Source organism: Protopterus annectens, chromosome 11.part0 (assembly GCF_019279795.1).
Source record: "Protopterus annectens isolate FY-2018-M chromosome 11.part0, PAN1.0, whole genome shotgun sequence".
In the NCBI taxonomy this organism is placed as follows: domain Eukaryota; kingdom Metazoa; phylum Chordata; order Ceratodontiformes; family Protopteridae; genus Protopterus; species Protopterus annectens.
The window spans coordinates 1,122,154,643-1,122,173,567 of NC_056745.1; the positions used below are offsets into that span (position 1 = coordinate 1,122,154,643).

General features: G+C 40.6%; 1 protein-coding gene across 1 annotated transcript in view; it reads right to left on the reverse strand.

Annotated features, from left to right (window-relative positions):
- Window positions 1-6,852: 6,852 nt before the first annotated feature.
- Window positions 6,853-18,925, reverse strand: part of KDM7A (lysine demethylase 7A) — a 1,445,788-nt gene continuing 1,433,715 nt past the window's right edge. The window contains exon 21 of the mRNA XM_044087282.1: window positions 6,853-7,661. Within this exon, the coding sequence (XP_043943217.1) occupies window positions 7,567-7,661 (95 nt within the window). The 3' untranslated portion in view covers window positions 6,853-7,566. The remainder of the gene's footprint in view (window positions 7,662-18,925) is intronic.

Sequence of the window (18,925 nt, forward strand, 5' to 3'; positions counted from 1 at the left end):
AATAAGAAGCAAGGCAGATGGATACTCGAGTTGTAAAACCAACAGACCTTTAGAAAAGGGGAAGAACCAACTCCTCTTTACCAAATTACATTTAGAAAACAAGAAAATAGGTTGGGCACATCACATCCACAACAAGTATGAGGTCTCCTGATCTTCTGAGGATTAAAAAAAAATCTCATATTGATAGCCTTTGTGACCCTCTTCATTGTGCATTCTGAAATATCCTGTTTCAAGCATACTCTGCTTACTAGAAGAAGAGTACTTGAAAGAGACGGGACGCTGGATGGCGCAGTGGTGCAGCTTTTGGGTTGTCACCTCACAGCAAGAAGTTCTCTGGTTCGATTCTCAGCTGGGATACTTTGTGTGGAGTCTGCATGCCCTCCCTGCATTATGTGGGTTTCCTCCTGGTGCTCTGATTTCCTCCCATATTCCAAAGACATGCGTCTGGAGTGTGTCTCCGCTGAAAACGGTCTCTGTCCAAGTCAGATAAATAAAAAATAAAATAAAAGTTTAGGAAGAATGGCAGTATACTCTAGGGCATGCTAAGTGGAACCTGCAGATCAAGCATACAAGTGCTTGCTGTGTGGATTTACTATGAATAATATGGAAGAACCATGACCAATCTTATCATCTAAATCAGAATGTAGCAGTTAAGGCAAATAAAGACAAATAAAGAAACAGACTGGCACAAGGCCTAGATGCCTTCTTTTATGGCAGAAAATCTTCCTGACTTTTGCAGCTGCTGCTACATTTGGGATCATTTCCCTGGGAAACTTGGGTTCTACAATTTCTTTCCTGAAGGCAGTGGCTCAAATGCAAGTGCTGTCTCATAACCATGATCCCCAAATGTCAGAGATGAATGTCTAAAAAAGCACAGGCTTCTTACTGAAACTCTGCAAAGAAACTTGAGACCCTGAGCCACAAAAGCACATTCTAAAGTCAACTCAGAACATTAGACAGGTTCCCAACTGCTCCAGTAATCATAGTATTTGTGGTCAAAGGGCTATCAGAGGATGTGCTCTAAAGAACTAATTCTTATCCCACTGTGGAAGCAGGAAAAAATGTTTACCTACAGTGATGAAGCTTCTTGGACCAGCCTTTCAGGTGTCAGACTAGTTAAAAGCTTTACCAACATCCACCTCACCTTGGCCACCCTCAAAGGACACTAAAGGAATATTTTGCCAAAAATGGTGACATTGGTAAGGTAGAGGTGTTTCTCTGCCTTCTACAAGGAAGGCAATCACTCTTGGCAGGACAACTTCAAAGCTCCCTTAAAGGAAATAAAGCATGGAAGGGACTACCCAAGGGAGGTAGATCTAAATATTTAAGCAGTATCTTACCATGAGCAATGCATAAAGCCCATTACTTCTGCTAAAGACCTGGACAGGTTGTCATGAAGTGGCCCATCAGAGGTGACGGGAGGACATCTTTTCCTCCACCTAATCCCTCGGGTCATGCTTAGAGGCTATAGAGACCACAATGAAATCATTACATAAGACAGACTTAAGCTTGTGATCATGGTTCACACATAAGCACACAGGAGGCCTACTCCTGCCTGACTACTTTCTGACCACAAGAGCACATTCATAACAGCAGCAACAGACTGCTTTTCTACAGATGTCATCTTCAACAACTGGAGAATAAAACACAAAACCCTGCTACCATTAAAATTCTGAATGTTACTGAACAAGTTCGACTCAAGAAACATTAAGAACAGTTGAAAAGATCAGTCAGTAAACTGGAAAGCACCTCCTAAGGGATAATAAATTGTTTCCAACAGAGGTGAAACAGTGAGAGGGCTTCACAGATTAAGATTCTTGTACACTTCTGCTGGGAAAGCTCCACCTGCCAGATGGATGCTCAAGCTTAACATTAAGGATGCACAGACTGAGCATGTGTCAATATATCATCATTGTATTTTCCAGGTGTCCAGCTAAAGTTTGTAACTTCCAGCCAAACATAAAAAAGACACAGTAAACATACCTCTGGAATGCAAAATATCACTGGAAATACAAAGATTGAAAGTCAATGACTTAGACTGGTTTGGTTTTAAGTAAACTGCATGGCACCAGAAAAACCTTCACTGATACAATTAACAGACCCTTTGGTACAGTTATAATTATGCCTAAAGCCAAACTAGTATGAATTACTTTGTATATACTTTCCCATGATTCTCTGCATGCAACTGAAATGCTCTTACCACTTCACAATCTACAAGGCATTCCCTTGGTAGGGCCTGTGGAAGGGCTCATCCCTTCGGGTTTACTTTCATATGTGCGTTCTGCACATGGGCAAACAACAGATGTTCGAAAGGACGTTTGCAAAGTTCCGAAACATTGAATGAAAAATTATTCGAATGTGCAATGAGCGAATGCACAGTGACATTCGCTCACTGCAGATTCGGCATTTTGGCTGTGGATTGCACTATAGTGGGGAATCGGAAAATGGACCCTTTCCCCACTGTAGTGCGATCTCAGAGTTAGTAAAGTAGGTGGGTGCGGAAGACTTGCTCTCCTGCATTACAATTCATATTTGACTTTTATGTTCGAAAATCAGCGAATCTGCTTTTCAATTTGCTGACTTTCGAACAATGGAAAATGTCTCTGTTTTGTGTTTCATGCTTTGGATTCGCTCATATGAGCAAACACACTTGTGATTTTCGGTTATGTAAAGGTAAATCATCCTTTCCACCAATGGTGACACACTTTTTTTTTTTTGGGGGGGGGGGGGCATTTCACACCCTGAGATTACTGTGCTTCCATAATGACACACAAAAGTGCTCTAGCTTCCTTACATAAACCAATTTACCTTCTAGCCACAAGTAAGCATTTCTGTATAAAAAAATACAACAACACTCAAGATCCAGCAGCACCACTCCTAACAAACTGAGCACTGGAATATATCCTGCTAGGCAAACAGAAAACATCAGTCAAGACTGGGTGAAGGAATTGCTAAACCACAAGGGGAAAACAGGAAGGTATTTCTGAACCAACAAAGAGGTCCTTCTCATACATCAACTAATAAAGTAATATTTGCCACCTCCACATCAAGGACTTGCCTTAATGGGTTTTACTTGAGTTCAGTATGAAACACTAACCTTCTGTAGCTGAAAGAGCCAGAGGACTGCAACAGGGCAGACCTAAGCCAGAGTACTGCAATACAGTCTTGTCAAGAGAAGCCCAAATCCTACAGTCACAGATGTGACCATAAATCTTGAAAAGCCAGCACCACAAACCTAATGGTGCTATCTGCAAAAAAACATTCTAAACTAAACACCACAGGCAGACATTCCCAGTGTAGAACTGACCTGAGTATGGTAAAGCCTAGTGGACACAGATGCCCAAAGGCAAGTGACTACAGTTATCAGTCCCCCAAGAGGTGTCACATGTCAGCCTAATTATCTCCCTGTAATCAGGGAGGTGGGAACCACCAGTTTGTTTAAATTACTGCAACTACTTCTGGGAATGTCCCAACAGGTAGAGTACCTCAACAGCCCTTTCTCACTGCCAGTTTCTATGTCACAAAGAAATGGCAAGATGAACAGATTTCAGACACAAAATCAAAACTACCCTCTAAAGAAAAATGGCACCAGGGCAGGGAAAACCAACAATATAAAGGGTCAAAGGAAGTCCCCAAACCTGCAGGTCTGAAAATCTAGGATCCCACTCACAGAATTTCAAGTTATTAGAAAATGTTTAACCAAAGGATGAGCTCCAGTAATATTGAACTCACAGGCCCAATCACTCTCATGCAAATCTTTTGAACATAAAGTCCAACTTCCCCAAAAGGGAGGGGGTTTCCTCAAAGGGGGACAAAGAAGCAGCATTACTAAAACAGCTGTTTGAACAGCCAGAATTTGACCTCAATTATGTCCTCTATCAAGAAAGATGGGCAGGAGGCTGGCCCAAAAATTCTCATTGAAATTTAAGAATATGCTGCTCATCCCACTGCTTTGAGTGAGACAGTCCTGATTATTGTCCTGGCTCACCCCAAACTTAAATTACAGCCTAAGCACTGGTGGAGAAGGCACAGGGGAACTAAAAGCCGAGTAGCAATTGCTGGTTTACCAACCATGGGAAAGATGGCAAAGTCTGTCCTTGGATGACGGTGACGGCACTTGCTAATATGGCAAGTAGCACAAAAAACAAAGGCTGCATGCAAGGAAATGCACCATATGCAGTACAGTGCAGCCACAGTAGGGATTTCAAAGATGCCTACCAAAAAAAGCCCAAACCCACAACAGATGTCACTCATTTTTGCACTCAGCTGTCACCCCCCCCCTGTGAGGAAAGAATGGGACAGCAGGATCTGGGAGAAATGAACAACTCCCATAGGCCATGCTGAGCCTGAAATTGGTCAATGTTAATCAGTGCACTACCCCAGTAAACAAATATAAATAAAAAACAAAGCGGAGGGCTAATGGATCATATGGGGGTGGGGAACAAATGCAAAAAAAGAAAGAGCGCGTGAATGAGAGAGAGAGAGAGACAGAAAAAAATGAGTCCCAAATATACTAGCACATACCTGTAAACAACTGGGGTAGGCACTTGGTATCATTCCATTAAATCAGAGAATGACTTCCAGTTGCAGACCCAAAGTGAAAGACTTCCTAGCGGCTTCAAGCCCCCTGACCGTAGCTGGGAAGATGGCAGGGTAGAAGAAATAAGGTCCTGGTCAGGTCCTGAAATACAACCAATTATCAGCCAAATCATGGGGGACATCTTTACCCAAGAATGAGAGAATTCCTGTATGACAAGTATACTGGAAGTTCAAATTCACACAGTCTCAGACACCAAAGAGAGCATGACTTCTGAACTCTTAATAGATGTGGAATTACAAAAGAAAAAAAAAGGAAAGGACACATTATAAGCTACAGACACAAGAGGACAGAACTACCTCAACTCTCTTTCTCAACCTGCTGCACCACACAAAAGAAAGGGAGGACTATGACACCCTGGTAGCAGAAACGCAAATCTCCTTACTGCCCAAACTCTGGAGACTCACTTGAAACACAGAATCTAACCTAAAAGCCTCAACTCCAGGATAGAAATGCAGCTGCCAGCATGCTATTTTGACAAAGAAGTGATCTAATGAAAAATGTGATGCCAGAGGCCAAACCAGACAAGCAACTACCCCCTTGTATAAGTCCTGACTACTTGCACCCTACCTGCTAAGATATTACACTATGGACTAGGAGCAGCACTGAGAAACTGAGGCCTCACATATAAGCCAGAGCCCTTTGCCAAAATGGAGAGAAGCCCTTCTTTTAGATCCAGCTAGACAAGGACACACCACACTTACGAAAGCCAATAGCGCTGAACCAAAAAGAAGCATGGGAGGGCTGCCTTCTTCGCTCCTTCAATAGTAAACTTTTCTTGAAAGTGATGGGAAAAGCTATGGAAAATGAATGCCAACCCCAAAGGTCAGAGGGATCCCCCCAGTGAAGGGCCTCGCCAACAGCAGATCACCCTCCACTGGGGGGGGCAATGGATTAGAACCAAAGGCCTTCTCAACTGTCTGACAGAAAGACAAGGTTTGAGACGCATAGTGGTCCTACTGCTACACTCATGTCTGCCATGGCAACATGAAGAATGTGATTGCTCAAAAGACACAACCCAGAAAACTGAAGTGAACCCTGTAAACCTCATAGAAACCTAGGCTGCTGTAATGCAGATCCTTTTACCCATTAAGGACTGACCACTAAATTGTACTGGCAGTGAAAAGAATAAATACAGAAAAAAAGTGGTTATCATCTGGTCACATGTCATTTACACAGGTGACATGTTCAGCAAGCACTGCAACTTTTGAAGAAAAAAAAATCTGGCAAATTGTGACAAAAGATTAACCTAACTACAGGACTCACCCAAGCACTGTCCTCCATTTTAAATCATAGGATACATGTAACCTAAGATGTTCTGTAGAATACAATTCCACGGGCAACAGTCTTTACTGCAACTTCCCTCCTCAAAATACTTGCTTCTCAGTGTCTGTCAGTCTTTATTGTTCTACCATGTATCACATAGCTATGGGATCCAAGGCTCCTAATGAACAATGGATTCCATCAACAGTGCACATGTCAAAAACACAGAGAAAAAAAAATGAGCAAACCTTTCTGAGTCACACAAGCGTTATTTGAATATTAGCATCCCAAGGTTTCCATCCTACACAGCCACAGCACAGCAGAAAGCAAGATGCAGCTTCATACCGCATTGTTTTTATATACAACAGCTCAGTGCAAAAGTGTTCATTCCAGCGCATTTTTCAATTAGATACAAAGATATAGGCAGTATGGCATCTCCTCACATCACAGTTTAACAGTAAAATTGTTTAAGAAAAAATACTCCAGAAATATAACAAATGAACAAATATTCTACTGCTACGAGGTTCATCTAATTTATCTGAGGAGGAATTGTCATGTTGCCTAATGCTACAGAACAGTGGAGAGCTACTAGTGGAAAAAAAAAAAAAGAGGAAGCAGTCCAGCAGACAGCTGTAACTGGCAAAACTACACACTATGCCCCCTACTGCAGTCACAGTCCTTTTATTTATGGGTAATATTGAATGCAGCCTGTAACTGTATTTGTGGCACGGAGTGACAATATGACTACATGGCACAAATGGACAATGAAATATAACCAAACAGGCCGTGTTTCAGCACATGAGGAAGGGACCAGTAAAAGTACAACAGGAATCCCACAAGTTCAATATCAGAACATATGACAGCAAAAAAATTAACTGTCAAGCATTTTCCCCTGGACAAACCAACTAAACATCTATACATACACATCCAAGTTCAAAGTTAAAAAAAATATTTAAATATATTTTACAAAAAATACAATTACAAAATCTGCATTATTTACAATTCAAATATATTGGCATTCACTACAATACCATGGAATGAAAGGGCGTTACTGAATTATGAGAGAACAAATAATAAAGGTGCAGGCAGACAGGCTGGTATGAGAAGGCTCACATGACTGCTAACCAGTTTAAAGATAAAAATGTAATTAAGAAACGCACTTACAAAAAATTTATATTTAGTGGTATTTATGAACCTTCACTGCTCTGCAATTTTAATATATATTAAAATCTCAGTTAAGACTAATTAATGCCTGTGTGAAGTCAAACACCCAGACCGGTGACCCTCAAAAGCAGCTCTCCACTGCTACAAAATTTCCCATGGGGGATAAAGACTTCACATTTGTCAATCAAACTTACAAAACCCAGAAAAAATAATTACATTTCAAATAAATAATTAAAAATCAATGCCACTGAACTGAAAAAAATTCACTCAATAAATTACCGAAGATTGTAATCCTCTGATAGCTTAAATACTACCTTATCATTAAATCAAACATGGAAACTGATGTCTCCTCACAGCTACTCTGCTACCAGGTGCTTTATTGCTCAGCCCATGTTGCACAGTGAAAATGTACGTTGGGGGTTTGTTCCTCAGGCAGTGCTTCATAGAGTATGTGCAAGTCTTAAGAGATGAAAAAAAAAACAAAAACAGCAGCTCCAGGCTGTGTTGTTTCAATACTGGTTTCAACAGATGTAAAAGGACTGTTACACAAAGAAGCGTGCATGTCTGTGTCGGTTTAACTTCAAGATTTTCCCAAGACGTTGCTTAGCTGTTGCCATGCCCTTCTTTGGACGCTTACCTATGGTAAAAATTATATGCATTAATATGGTACCAAAATACTGGAAAAGTTATGAAATTAAGCAATACAAGTTACTCTGTTGTAAACCTACTTCTGTTACTAGCATTCAAATTAAGCACATACTTCAGCAGCTTTCCATGAAGACATTAAAGCCACTGTAATCCTTCAAGTAGAGGTCCCTCCTACACTCAAGAGCTTCATCTACAATTTTTGTCACGTCCTACAACCCGTTTCATTATTTCCCCAGTAGAATGTTGGTCTGCAAGTAAAAAGCACTAAAAGCAGAGTTAGACGAGGCATAATATCTGTTTTCACCCCAAAATGATCAAGAACTTTGCTTTTCTTTTTGTCATTTGGGAGCATGTTGAAACTACTTTAGAACCCTTGAAGCATGCACACAAACTACACAGCCTGCTACTTGGTTTTTACACATATACTTACTAGTGTCCTGCTCTTGGTAGACAATACATACATATATTTTTTTTAGGGGATGCAGCCTGGGACTCCTGATCAAGGAAAGTCATATGAAAGGCATTCTCCAACCACTACAGGCTTTGGTTCTTCTCAAGTCCACAACTCTTTTTGGACTCCAAATCCACCCCAGGGTCCCCACTTACTGTCTCATCTTCAAAGGGAAGAGGAGGTCTGTGTGGAAAATACCAGAGCTTCCTCAGCCAATTCTGAGACCAGTGTGTGTGTGTGCATGTGCGTGTGGGGGGGGGGTATTAATTTTCTTCATAAGGAAACCCACTACGAAAATGGAAGGAAGGGCCACCTGATGGCTAATTTAATAGCAAACATTCCTTGGCAAACTTTTTGTAATCAATAAGTAGAGGTGGATTTTTGCAGAACTGATGGGTCTTAGACCTTAGGTGTTTGACCTAACTTAAGAGAAGATAACAGCCTCTCTGGAATCTACAAAATCAAGCCTGCTGAGTTTCTTCTACAAATAAGACACAGGTACAGGTTTATTAGATACAGTCAACACCATGTTTATTGAAGTTTTGCAAAGCAATTACATTATTACACAGTCTCTTACCATCACTCTAGAAAAATGAGGAAATACTACTACAAAACATTTTTGCAGGGGGCTGCATCCACTGCTCCCCTCCCCACACACACCCAGTGTGGGAGCTCTTTTACTGTATCCACAATTTCTGGATACATTACTGTAAGTAATGACTACAAGACCCCAATAAGTTATATATATATATATATATATATATATATATCTCAGTGTGTGAAAGCAGAGTCCCCCATACAAACACTGGGAAGATGAAAGGTGCACAGCCTCCACATAAACACACTTCACACAGAATTACAGTTTGTTGTGATGTATTGATGTATTCAGAGCTGCTCATCACTTGGCAATAACGGCAGAGAGTTTGAAAGATTTTGCTTGCATCTGAAGCCTTCCTTCGCAAGAAAAATGAAACTAAGTATTACTTTGCACGTGTTTTCCTTGCATTCTCTAAGTTTTATGTGCTATTTATTGTTTTTCCTGCACTTGTTCAGAGTTTCAAGTTGCATTTTTTCCACTGTTGTATGGCCTGCTGTTCTGCAAATCATAATCTTCTTTCTGCTGTTTCCATTAGGGGTCGCCACAGCGGATCATCTGTTTCCATTTCTTCCTGTCCTCTGCATCTTGCTCTGTCACACCAACCACCTGCATGTCCTCTCTCACCACATCCAATAAACCTTATCTTAGGCCTTCCTCTTTTCCTGTTACCTGGTAGCTTCATCCTTAGCATCTTTTTCCTAATATACCCAGCATCCCACCTCAGCACATGTCCAAACCAACGTAATCTTGCCTCTCTGGCTTTGTCTCCAAACATTCCAACCTGGGCTGACCCTCTAATATACCTATTCCTAATCCTGTCCACCCTCGTCACACCCAGTGCAAATCTCAACATTTTTAACTCTGCCACATCCAGCTCAAACCCCTGCCTTTTTGTCAATGCCACTGTCTCCAACCCATATAACATAGCTGGTCTCACTACCCTCTTGTAGACCTTCCCTTTCACTCTTACTGGTACTTGTCTGTCACAAATCACTCCTGACACTCTTCTTCACCCACTCCATCCTGCCTGTACTCTCTTCTTCACCTCTCTTCCACACTCACCGTTATTCTGAACTATTGATCCCAAGTATTTAAACTCATCCACCTTCGCCACCCCTACTCCTTGCATCCTCACCATTCCTCTATCCTCCCTGTCATTCACACACATATATTCTGTCTTAGTTCTGCTGACCTTCATTCCTCTTCTCTCTAGAGCATATCTCCATCTCTCCAGGGTCTCCTCCACCTGTTCCCTACTCTCACTACAGATCACAATGTCATCTGCAAACATCATAGTCCACAGGGACTCCTGTCTGATCTTGTCTGTCAACCTGTCCATCACCATTGCAAATAAGAAAGGGCTCAGAGGTGATCCTTGATGTAACCCCACCTCCACCTTAAACGCATCCGTCACTCCCACCGCAGACCTCACTGCTGTCACACTACCCTTCTACATTCTGCAAATGTACACTCAAAATACATTGCATCTGATGATGTGACTGCTTTTAGGCACTTACTTTTGTGGTTCCCTAACACTTGGGCTTCAAACCAGACATTTTACATTAAGAGGGTCAAAGTTTGCACTCTTGTGGCAGGAAAGGGCTGATTTCACCTATCTGAGCTGGGAAATGCTAGTGGAAAGCTTACTGCGTACTTAACCTGACTGGCCTGTGGGCCTATTTACTTTAAAGCCTTGCTTTTTTTCTAAATGAATATAAGCCTTTGCTTGAAGCTGCTCCTCATGCAGCTATGGTTAGTGGTGCCCTGTATATAGACAATTTGTAGTAGTTGTACCCTTCCCTATATAAACTACCTCTGATATTTTCTAAAGTCCTGTGCTACTCAAGGAGCAACTAGTTTTCACACTGAGCAGCAGTGCCACATTCAGTTAGCTACATATTACATTACCACAGCACTCAGAACTATTGCTGCTCAAAGAGCAACTGGTTTGGGGAGTATCACCGCATAAGACAGCTGCAGATTACACTATGCAAGCACCCATTCCTTATCCCATTGCAAACACTACCACTCTATTCCCTGTAAAGCACATACTAAGGACCTGCAACCATGGAAAGGCACTTTCCTGCTATCTCTGCATCTAGCTTGATGGACATGGGTATCCTGAGGCACAGGAGCAATTGCCTCATGTTCATTGACAATCACATAATTCTGAAACAAATGAATACAGTAGGAGAGATATAGTTACACAATGTTACTGGAGGCATACAGATACAAAAAAACTCCCAACAGGTTGTCAGTAACACACAACACTAACTGCACTTACTAAGGAACAGACACAGAGACCCATGTATGTGGAGGTGGTCACATGTAACTTACCTAAACCTCAAAGGCCTTCCAAACAGAGTTCTCAAACACTCGTCATGCACACAAACAAGACAAATCTCATCATAACACATAAAATATACATCTCATAGTGTCTCATCTCCCAAGTCTGTAAGGTGCAACACTACACAGCCTAATATTTGAGGAGAAGGTTACAGTTAGTCACCTGTCAGGGGCTAGGATTTGCCAGATCATGCAAGCAGTCATGTTACTAAACCCCAAGAACTAGTATGACTCAGTCATAGTCCATGTGGGCATAAATGACTTGAAACGTACATCCCTGGACTACATGATGAGAGGCATGACTGAACTCTCAGAATGTGTCACAGGCAGGTATGAGCTTAACACTGAGCAGCATTCTACCATCTCCAAGGATGATGCCACACTACCAACAGAAAATGACTGACTTCAATAATTGGCTTAGCTAATGGTGTCATTCCAAAGGGGTCCAATATTTGTCAGCATGGGAGAATGTGACTGACAGGCTACGCTGCTTTGCCAGGGATGGTCTTCACCTGTCGCCACTAGGCTTTCTGACACTGGCCAAAACATCATCCACTCCTACAGTGCATTTTTAGGCACTGCCAACCAGACAAACCTTACAACACAGAAAAACCTTCTCAGGATAAGCTAAAGGTATTACAGCTCAATGCTAGGAGTGTTGACAAGAAGCTACATTCCCTGGAAGCACCCCTCACTCTGGAGAATGCTGACATCTGTGCACTTAATGAGATATAGTTCAAAGCCACAGAAAGCACCCCAGCAATGCAAGGCTATAATGCCTTTCATATGTTCTGACTACCGACTGCACATGAAAGGACAAAATGTGAAGATGTATCCATCTACATAAAAGATACGCACACCAAGACTGGTCAAACAATATGACATGTTTGAGCTACTCCAGGTTCAACTAACCATAGGAAAAATACCTTACCATATCCTTGCTAGCCACGTCCCCCAATATGAACCAGGAAAAACGTATCCCATTCCTGAATTTACTAGAATCATTTACCATTCAGCCCAATTACCACACTCATGGGAGATTTCAACTACTCTCCATTAGCTGGGGAAACACACATAGCCAATGATTTCTAGACATTGTCAATGCAAACTCCCTGGAGCAGCTAGTCTGCACTTCCACTAGGAATACAAATACGCCCCCCCCCCAAATGTAATGTTCTCACTGGTTTGATCAGATCACAAAGTAGTCTCCCTTGAAATAAATATAAAACTAGAGCTTCCCACCTAATACCCAAAACTTTTAAGAACATTTCTAAAGCAAACTACTTACTATGAAGTCACATCACAGCCAATTTCCAAGCTCTCCCAAACCCAGAAAACTCAGAAGCCTATGTAGAGGTGTACACAAAAGTCCTGTATGACCACATAAACAACTGCAAAAAATGGCAGCAGCAGACCAAAGTAAATCTAGGACAAACCGCAAAAACAAGCCATCCTAGTGGACCTGGACCCCTGGCATAAATAGGATTTTATTTCTTTTGTTGTACAACCTATCTAGAAAACAGACAGAATGTGCACAACAGAGCAAAAACTCAATCATTAGTGTAAACAAGCAAATCAGGAGACTAGTCAAATCTTCAAAAGTGAATTTTGAGGTAAAAATAGCCTCCCAAGCCAAGGATAACCATAAGCCATTTTTCAGTTATAAAACACAACCTTCACCACATGAAGGGTAAAGAAATCAGTAATCTCCAAACAAAAAAAAATATTACACCACACTGATAACCGAGCTGGAACACTGCTTTAATACCACAATGGTAGACTAAGCGCTTTTACCTGTCAATCTCAAGCTTCATCAGAGTCACCATATTCAAACATCACTTCCTCTAAATACGATAAAACCTTTGATATCACACATACAATTGACTGCTGCTTCAGTTAAAAACACATGTACATTGACACCCAAGCTCATTTAAATATCAAAAAACCTTTGTAGCTACACAACATGTAAACACATCCATGTTAAAAAACCTACCTCATTAATAAATAACAAAAATATATAATTCTAACTTATTTTAGAATTTATACAACCACAGACCTCTGTTTCAACAAGGGGGCAATAGAGAAATAATCATTAATGCCAGGTAAATTTCTGTCATTTAATCTCAATTGCTACCTAGTTTCACATAACTCCAAGCTATTTTTCATATTACCCCTCTTTCACTCAACACAACCCTATCAATAATAAAAAACAAAAATCTTTTAAAATTGTGACATACTACAGAATGATTAAAAAATGCACTACTCACTTTTTTATTCTTAATGTCCCTCACATGCTCGGCTACTCTATCCTTCAATCTACGTACAGTTTTTCCAACATAGAAAGCAGAGCATGTACTACAGGTAGCTATATACACAACGCTAGAAGTAGTGCATATTCCCTTGTCCAGGACATTCCAAGGTTCATGGGTAGCCCACCACTGCAACATAAGGGCCATCATTAATGTACTTACAGTAGTTACAACCACATCTATACATTCTAGACCCTAAGTACCCTTCAATCTCCTGTCATTCTGATCCAGAATGTCTTTTAAATTCCTGCCCCTACCATAAACAATCCGAGGTTTATCACCCAATTTGTTTTTAAGTTCCCTATCAAATCTTGTCCCAAACAGAATTTAGAATATTTACAAGTAAAGGGCAATCATGATTATACTTCAACACCATCACTGTATTCCCAACATTAGGTGTTGTGGTAACCTTGGGACAAACAGTCCCAGCCCACAAAACAGGACGAAAAACATTACCCCTTTTCCTATATATTTCTTTTTTAATTTTCAATAACATTTTCAGGGGGTACCCACTATTAATAAACATCCCAATAAGTGTGTACATTTCACTCCTAAATTCATTGTCATCACTCACAAGCCTAGATATCCTACACATCTGACCTTTCACTACCCCCCATTTCTGGTGTGGGGGAGGGATGACAACTGTCATAATGGAGCAACCCATTTGAATGTGTTGGCTTCCTAAAGATAGTGGAAATCAACTTTCCTTCCCTTTTCTTGAGAAGGATATCCAGACAGTCAATCTTCTCACTGTTAAATCTATGAGTAAAGGACAGAAAACCTGTACTTTTGTTCAAAAAAAGACAAAATCTTCAATTTCAGATTCTGTCCCTATCCATAAGATCAGTATATCATCCAAAAATCTTAGATATTTAATAATTCTGGACATAAACCTGGACTTAAAGATTATCTCCTTCTCCCATTCCAATAAAACCACATTTGTGAAAACGGGGGCACATTTTGCCCCCATTGCCACACCTGTAGTTTGGCGGTAATATTCATCCTCAAAGAAAAGGAAATTGTTTTTCAAAACAATTTCTATAAGGCTGGTTAAAAAGTTGACTTTGATATTTGACATCCCACCAGCCATAAATAAACATTCTTTGTAGGCTTTAACACCATCTTCATGTGGAATCATGGAGAAAAGACTGACTACATCTATAGCCAAGAAAATCACATCATCAATAGATACCACATCTCGCAACATCTCAAGACAGTGCCAAGAATCCTTCACAATATGATCCGTAGTAACAGTAATGGGTTTAGTGTAGTGATCAACAAAAGCAGCTAGTGGTTCTGTCTAAGCCCCTAGCCACCACAATAGGTCTAAATGGTGGGTTTTCCACACACTTATGGATTTTAGGAATGCCAAAAATCACAGGAATAATTGGGTCGTCCACAGTCAAATACCCAAGCTTATCCCCATTAATAATATCCTGTGAAAAGGCATCAAATAATTCAATATCAATCTTAGAATAGGCATAATTAATCTCATTACGAGAAACTCTGGTGTAGGTGGATGAATCATTTAAAATCTCAAACATCTTTTAACTGTAGTCAAAGTTTGACATCACCACCATCCCACCCCCTTTATCGGGTTGTTTCAGAAATCTAACCCTTCTGTCATTTTTAATCTCATGTAATGCTTCCCTTTCATTTTTGCTTAGATTGTCAGTATACTAAACATTCTCTTTTAACTGTTTCCTAAATTCTGCTTCACACAGGGACTCAAGAACCATCACTTTCCTATGAAAGGAAGGAATAAAAGTACTAGTTCTTTTTAGGCCCAATGCAACATGCACATCATCCTGTGGGAAAAACAATTTCAGATTCAATTGTTGTGTATATAATCTAAAACTCAATAACAAAGAGGCAATATCCATTTTATAGTGTGGAACAAACGAGAAACCTTTACTTACTCAGCAAATCACAATGTGCAGAAGTCAATGCCAAACTAGTGAAATTGCACACCACAAAATCCCCATTTCTGAGAATTTCAACATTGTCATGATGCTCACATTCTGTTTCATTAAAAACAGTTACATTATCAGAATTATGAATACATTCTAACATCGGTAATTCTGTCGCCCTTTCCCCCTTCAGCCCCTCTAATTGTATGACCATCAGTTCCGTTGTCCAAACCCGCTCTGGTCTTCCTGATTCCTCACGCGTTCTGATCTTCTCAGCTCGGGGGGGGGGGGGTTCTAAAAAAAAGTTTCCTCTCTAACTTCACGAGCCTTTCCCCCTTTAACAATATTATTAATATGCCCGTTCATGTTAGAGTTACCAGCCTTATTTGAATTATGAACATCATTCCCTACATTTTCAACATCCAAAGCATCATTAACACCTTTATCATATAAATTAACAGAATACACATTCTCAGTTGCATAATCTTTCATATCCCTTTTTAGTTAAGACTGCTTTTTAGCCATATTGTCCTTGACATATTTCTCCAAATCTATCAAAATGTTGTTGTACTTTTCTTTATATTCAAAAAACAATAAGTCACTCGTAATGCTTGAATTAGAAATCACAATGTCCTTTCTGAGGTTTTGCAATTTAGTATCATTGTCTTTGACAATGATATGCATTACCTCAAGTCCCATTTTGTTATACAGTTCCACTAGTTCCTTATGTGCTGCCAAGTCATCCAAAATCCCGTTTGGTAGCTTCCACAAGCAAAGTCCCTTCTGGACCTGCTTTAGTTTCAAGGACTCGTTCAAGAAGGCACTGTTGAGTTGCAAACCACGATATTTCCTGCACAATTTCTGAAATATGACCAACTGACTACTCAAAGGTCCCCCGATGCCATCTTCATGCCCAAGCTCCTTTACACTCAATACTGGGGCCGTGAACCAATCAACAAGCCCCGTGGAACTGGATGGACAAGGCGCAACTTCCGATTGGTTAGAATGGCTGTCAGTCACAGCCAGAGTATGCAGGGTGAATAATTCAAACTCCTTTGTTGCTGTTAGAGCATTCTCAATATCCACACCATTCGTATATAAAGCAGCAGCCGCCACACCAGCCAAACGCTGGTTAGAGGAACCCATTTACATTGTCCATTATTCGGAGCAGCAACCAAACAAGCTGACAGCTTGGAAATGGCTTCTGTAAGCTCCTTAAGTATTTCCATTACAGAAACAGCACAGCACAAATAAACCACAAGCTGAGTCCAAACCTCAGCACACCAGACAGGACACCCAACTTTTATTCCTTCCTATCAAAGGAAAGTGATGTTTTTTGAGTCCCTATGTGAAACAGAATTTAGGAAACAGTTAAAAGAGAATGTTTATTATACTGACAATCTAAGCAAAAATGAAAGGGAAGTATTACATGAGATTAAAAATGACAGAAGGGTTAGATTTATGAAACCCGATAAAGGGGGTGGGCATGGTGGTGATGACAAACTGACTACAGTTCAAAGATGTTTGAGATTTTAAATGATTCATCCACCTACACCAGAGTTTCTCGTAATGAGATTAATTATGCCTATTCTAAGATTGATATTGAATTATTTGATGCCTTTTCATAGGATATTATTAATGGAGTTGAGCTTGAGTATTTGACTGTGGACGACCCAATTATTCCTGTGATTTTTAGCATTCCTAAAATCCATAAGTGTGTGGAAAACCCACCATTTAGACCTACTGTGGTGACTAGGGGCTCAAAGACAGAACCACTAGCTGCTTTTGTTGATCACTACACTAAACCCATTACTGCTACTACGGACCATATTGTGAAGGATTCTTATCACTGTCTTGAGATGTTGCGAGATGTGGTATCTATTGATAATGTGATTTTCTTGACTATAGGTTCATAGGTTTATACTAGGCTATCTGCCCTAAGGCACTTACAAGCCTAGCCCAAATTTTTGTGGCTTACGCCACCCCTTATATGAAAAAATACTGTGCCCATTAGTTTGTTGTGCCTCTGTCCAGCAGTGACACAGAGATGATTCCCGGGGTAAACCTACGATCTCCCATCCACAGGTCAAGATTTCTCTTGAACAGAGCCAGCGAAGTGCTCTGCCTCACATGGACCGGGATTTTATTCCACAGCATAGGTAGTCTCTGAGTGATAAATCTATCCCTCCAGCAAGTCCTATTTATATCCGTGCTAAGGTTTAAGTCGCTTGCTCTAGTGGTTTTGGTGGATTTGGATTTTTGAGGTGGAGCATGTCCATTAATTCCGGGTTGGACATGGCCTTGTATGTCAGGCACATGTCACCTCTGAGCAGACGGTATGCGACTGAATAGAGCTGGAGTTTCTTCAATCTGGCAGCATATGACAGATTTCGGAGTCCCTTTATCCTTTTGGTGAGGAACTTTTGGTGTCTCTCCAATTGCTGCAGATGTCGGGTGAGATACATCCCGAATGGGGCATTGTACTCGATCATTGGTCTGATAAGTGAAGAGTACAGGGGAACAATGACCTCACTAGATCTGGATGTGAATCGCTTCATGATCAGGTGGGCAATGTAGAAGGTCTTTCTAACCACTTTAGCAACGTGAGTGTCAAAAGAAAGGCCACTGTCAACCTGGGTCCCCAGGTCCCTGATAACCTCTTCTGTGCATAGTGGATTGCCACCTATATGGTAGCTTGGGGTTACCTTGTTTTTCCCGAACTATAGATGTAGTCAATCTTTTCTCCGTGATTCCACATGAAGACGGTGTTAAAGCCTACTAAGAATGTTTATTTATGGCTGGTGGGATGTCAAATATGAGAGTCAACTTTTTAACCAACCTTATGGACATTGTTTTGAAAAACAATTTCCTTTTCTTTGAGGGAGAATATTACCGCCAAACTACAGGTTTGGCAATGGGGGCAAAATGTGTCCCCTTTTTCGCAAATGTGGTTTTACTGGAATAGGGTAAGGAGATAATCTTTAAGTCCAGGTTTATGTCCAAAATTATTAAATATCTAAGATTTTTGGATGATATACTGATCTTATGGATAGGGACAGAATCTGAAATTGAAGATTTTATGTCTTTTTTGAACAAAAGTACAGGTTTTCTGTCCTTTACTCATTGATTTAACAGTGAGAAGATTGACTATCTGGATATCCTTCTCAAGAAAAGGGAAGGATAGTTGATTTCCTCTATCTTTAGGAAGCCAACACATTCGAATGGGTTTCTCCATTATGACAGCTGTCATCCCCCCACCAGAAACGGGGGGTAGTGAAAGGTCAGATGTGTAGGATATCTATGCTTGTGAGTGATGACAATGACTTTAGGAGTGAAATATACACACGTATTGGGATGTTTAGTAATCGTGGGTACCTCCTGAAAATGTTACTGAAAATTAAAAAAGAAATATATAGGGAAAGGGGTAATGTTTTTCATCCTATTTTGTGGGCTGGGACTGTTGGTCCCAAGGTTACCACAACACTGAATGTTGGGAATACAGTGATGGTGTTGAAGTATAAAAAGAAGTTATGTCTTACCATAACATTCCATCTGTATTGTTGATCCTCGTTTAGTCATTACGCATGGGTATCGATTCCGTGCTCGGAACAGAGCCGGCCATTTTCCAAGCTCGCATCA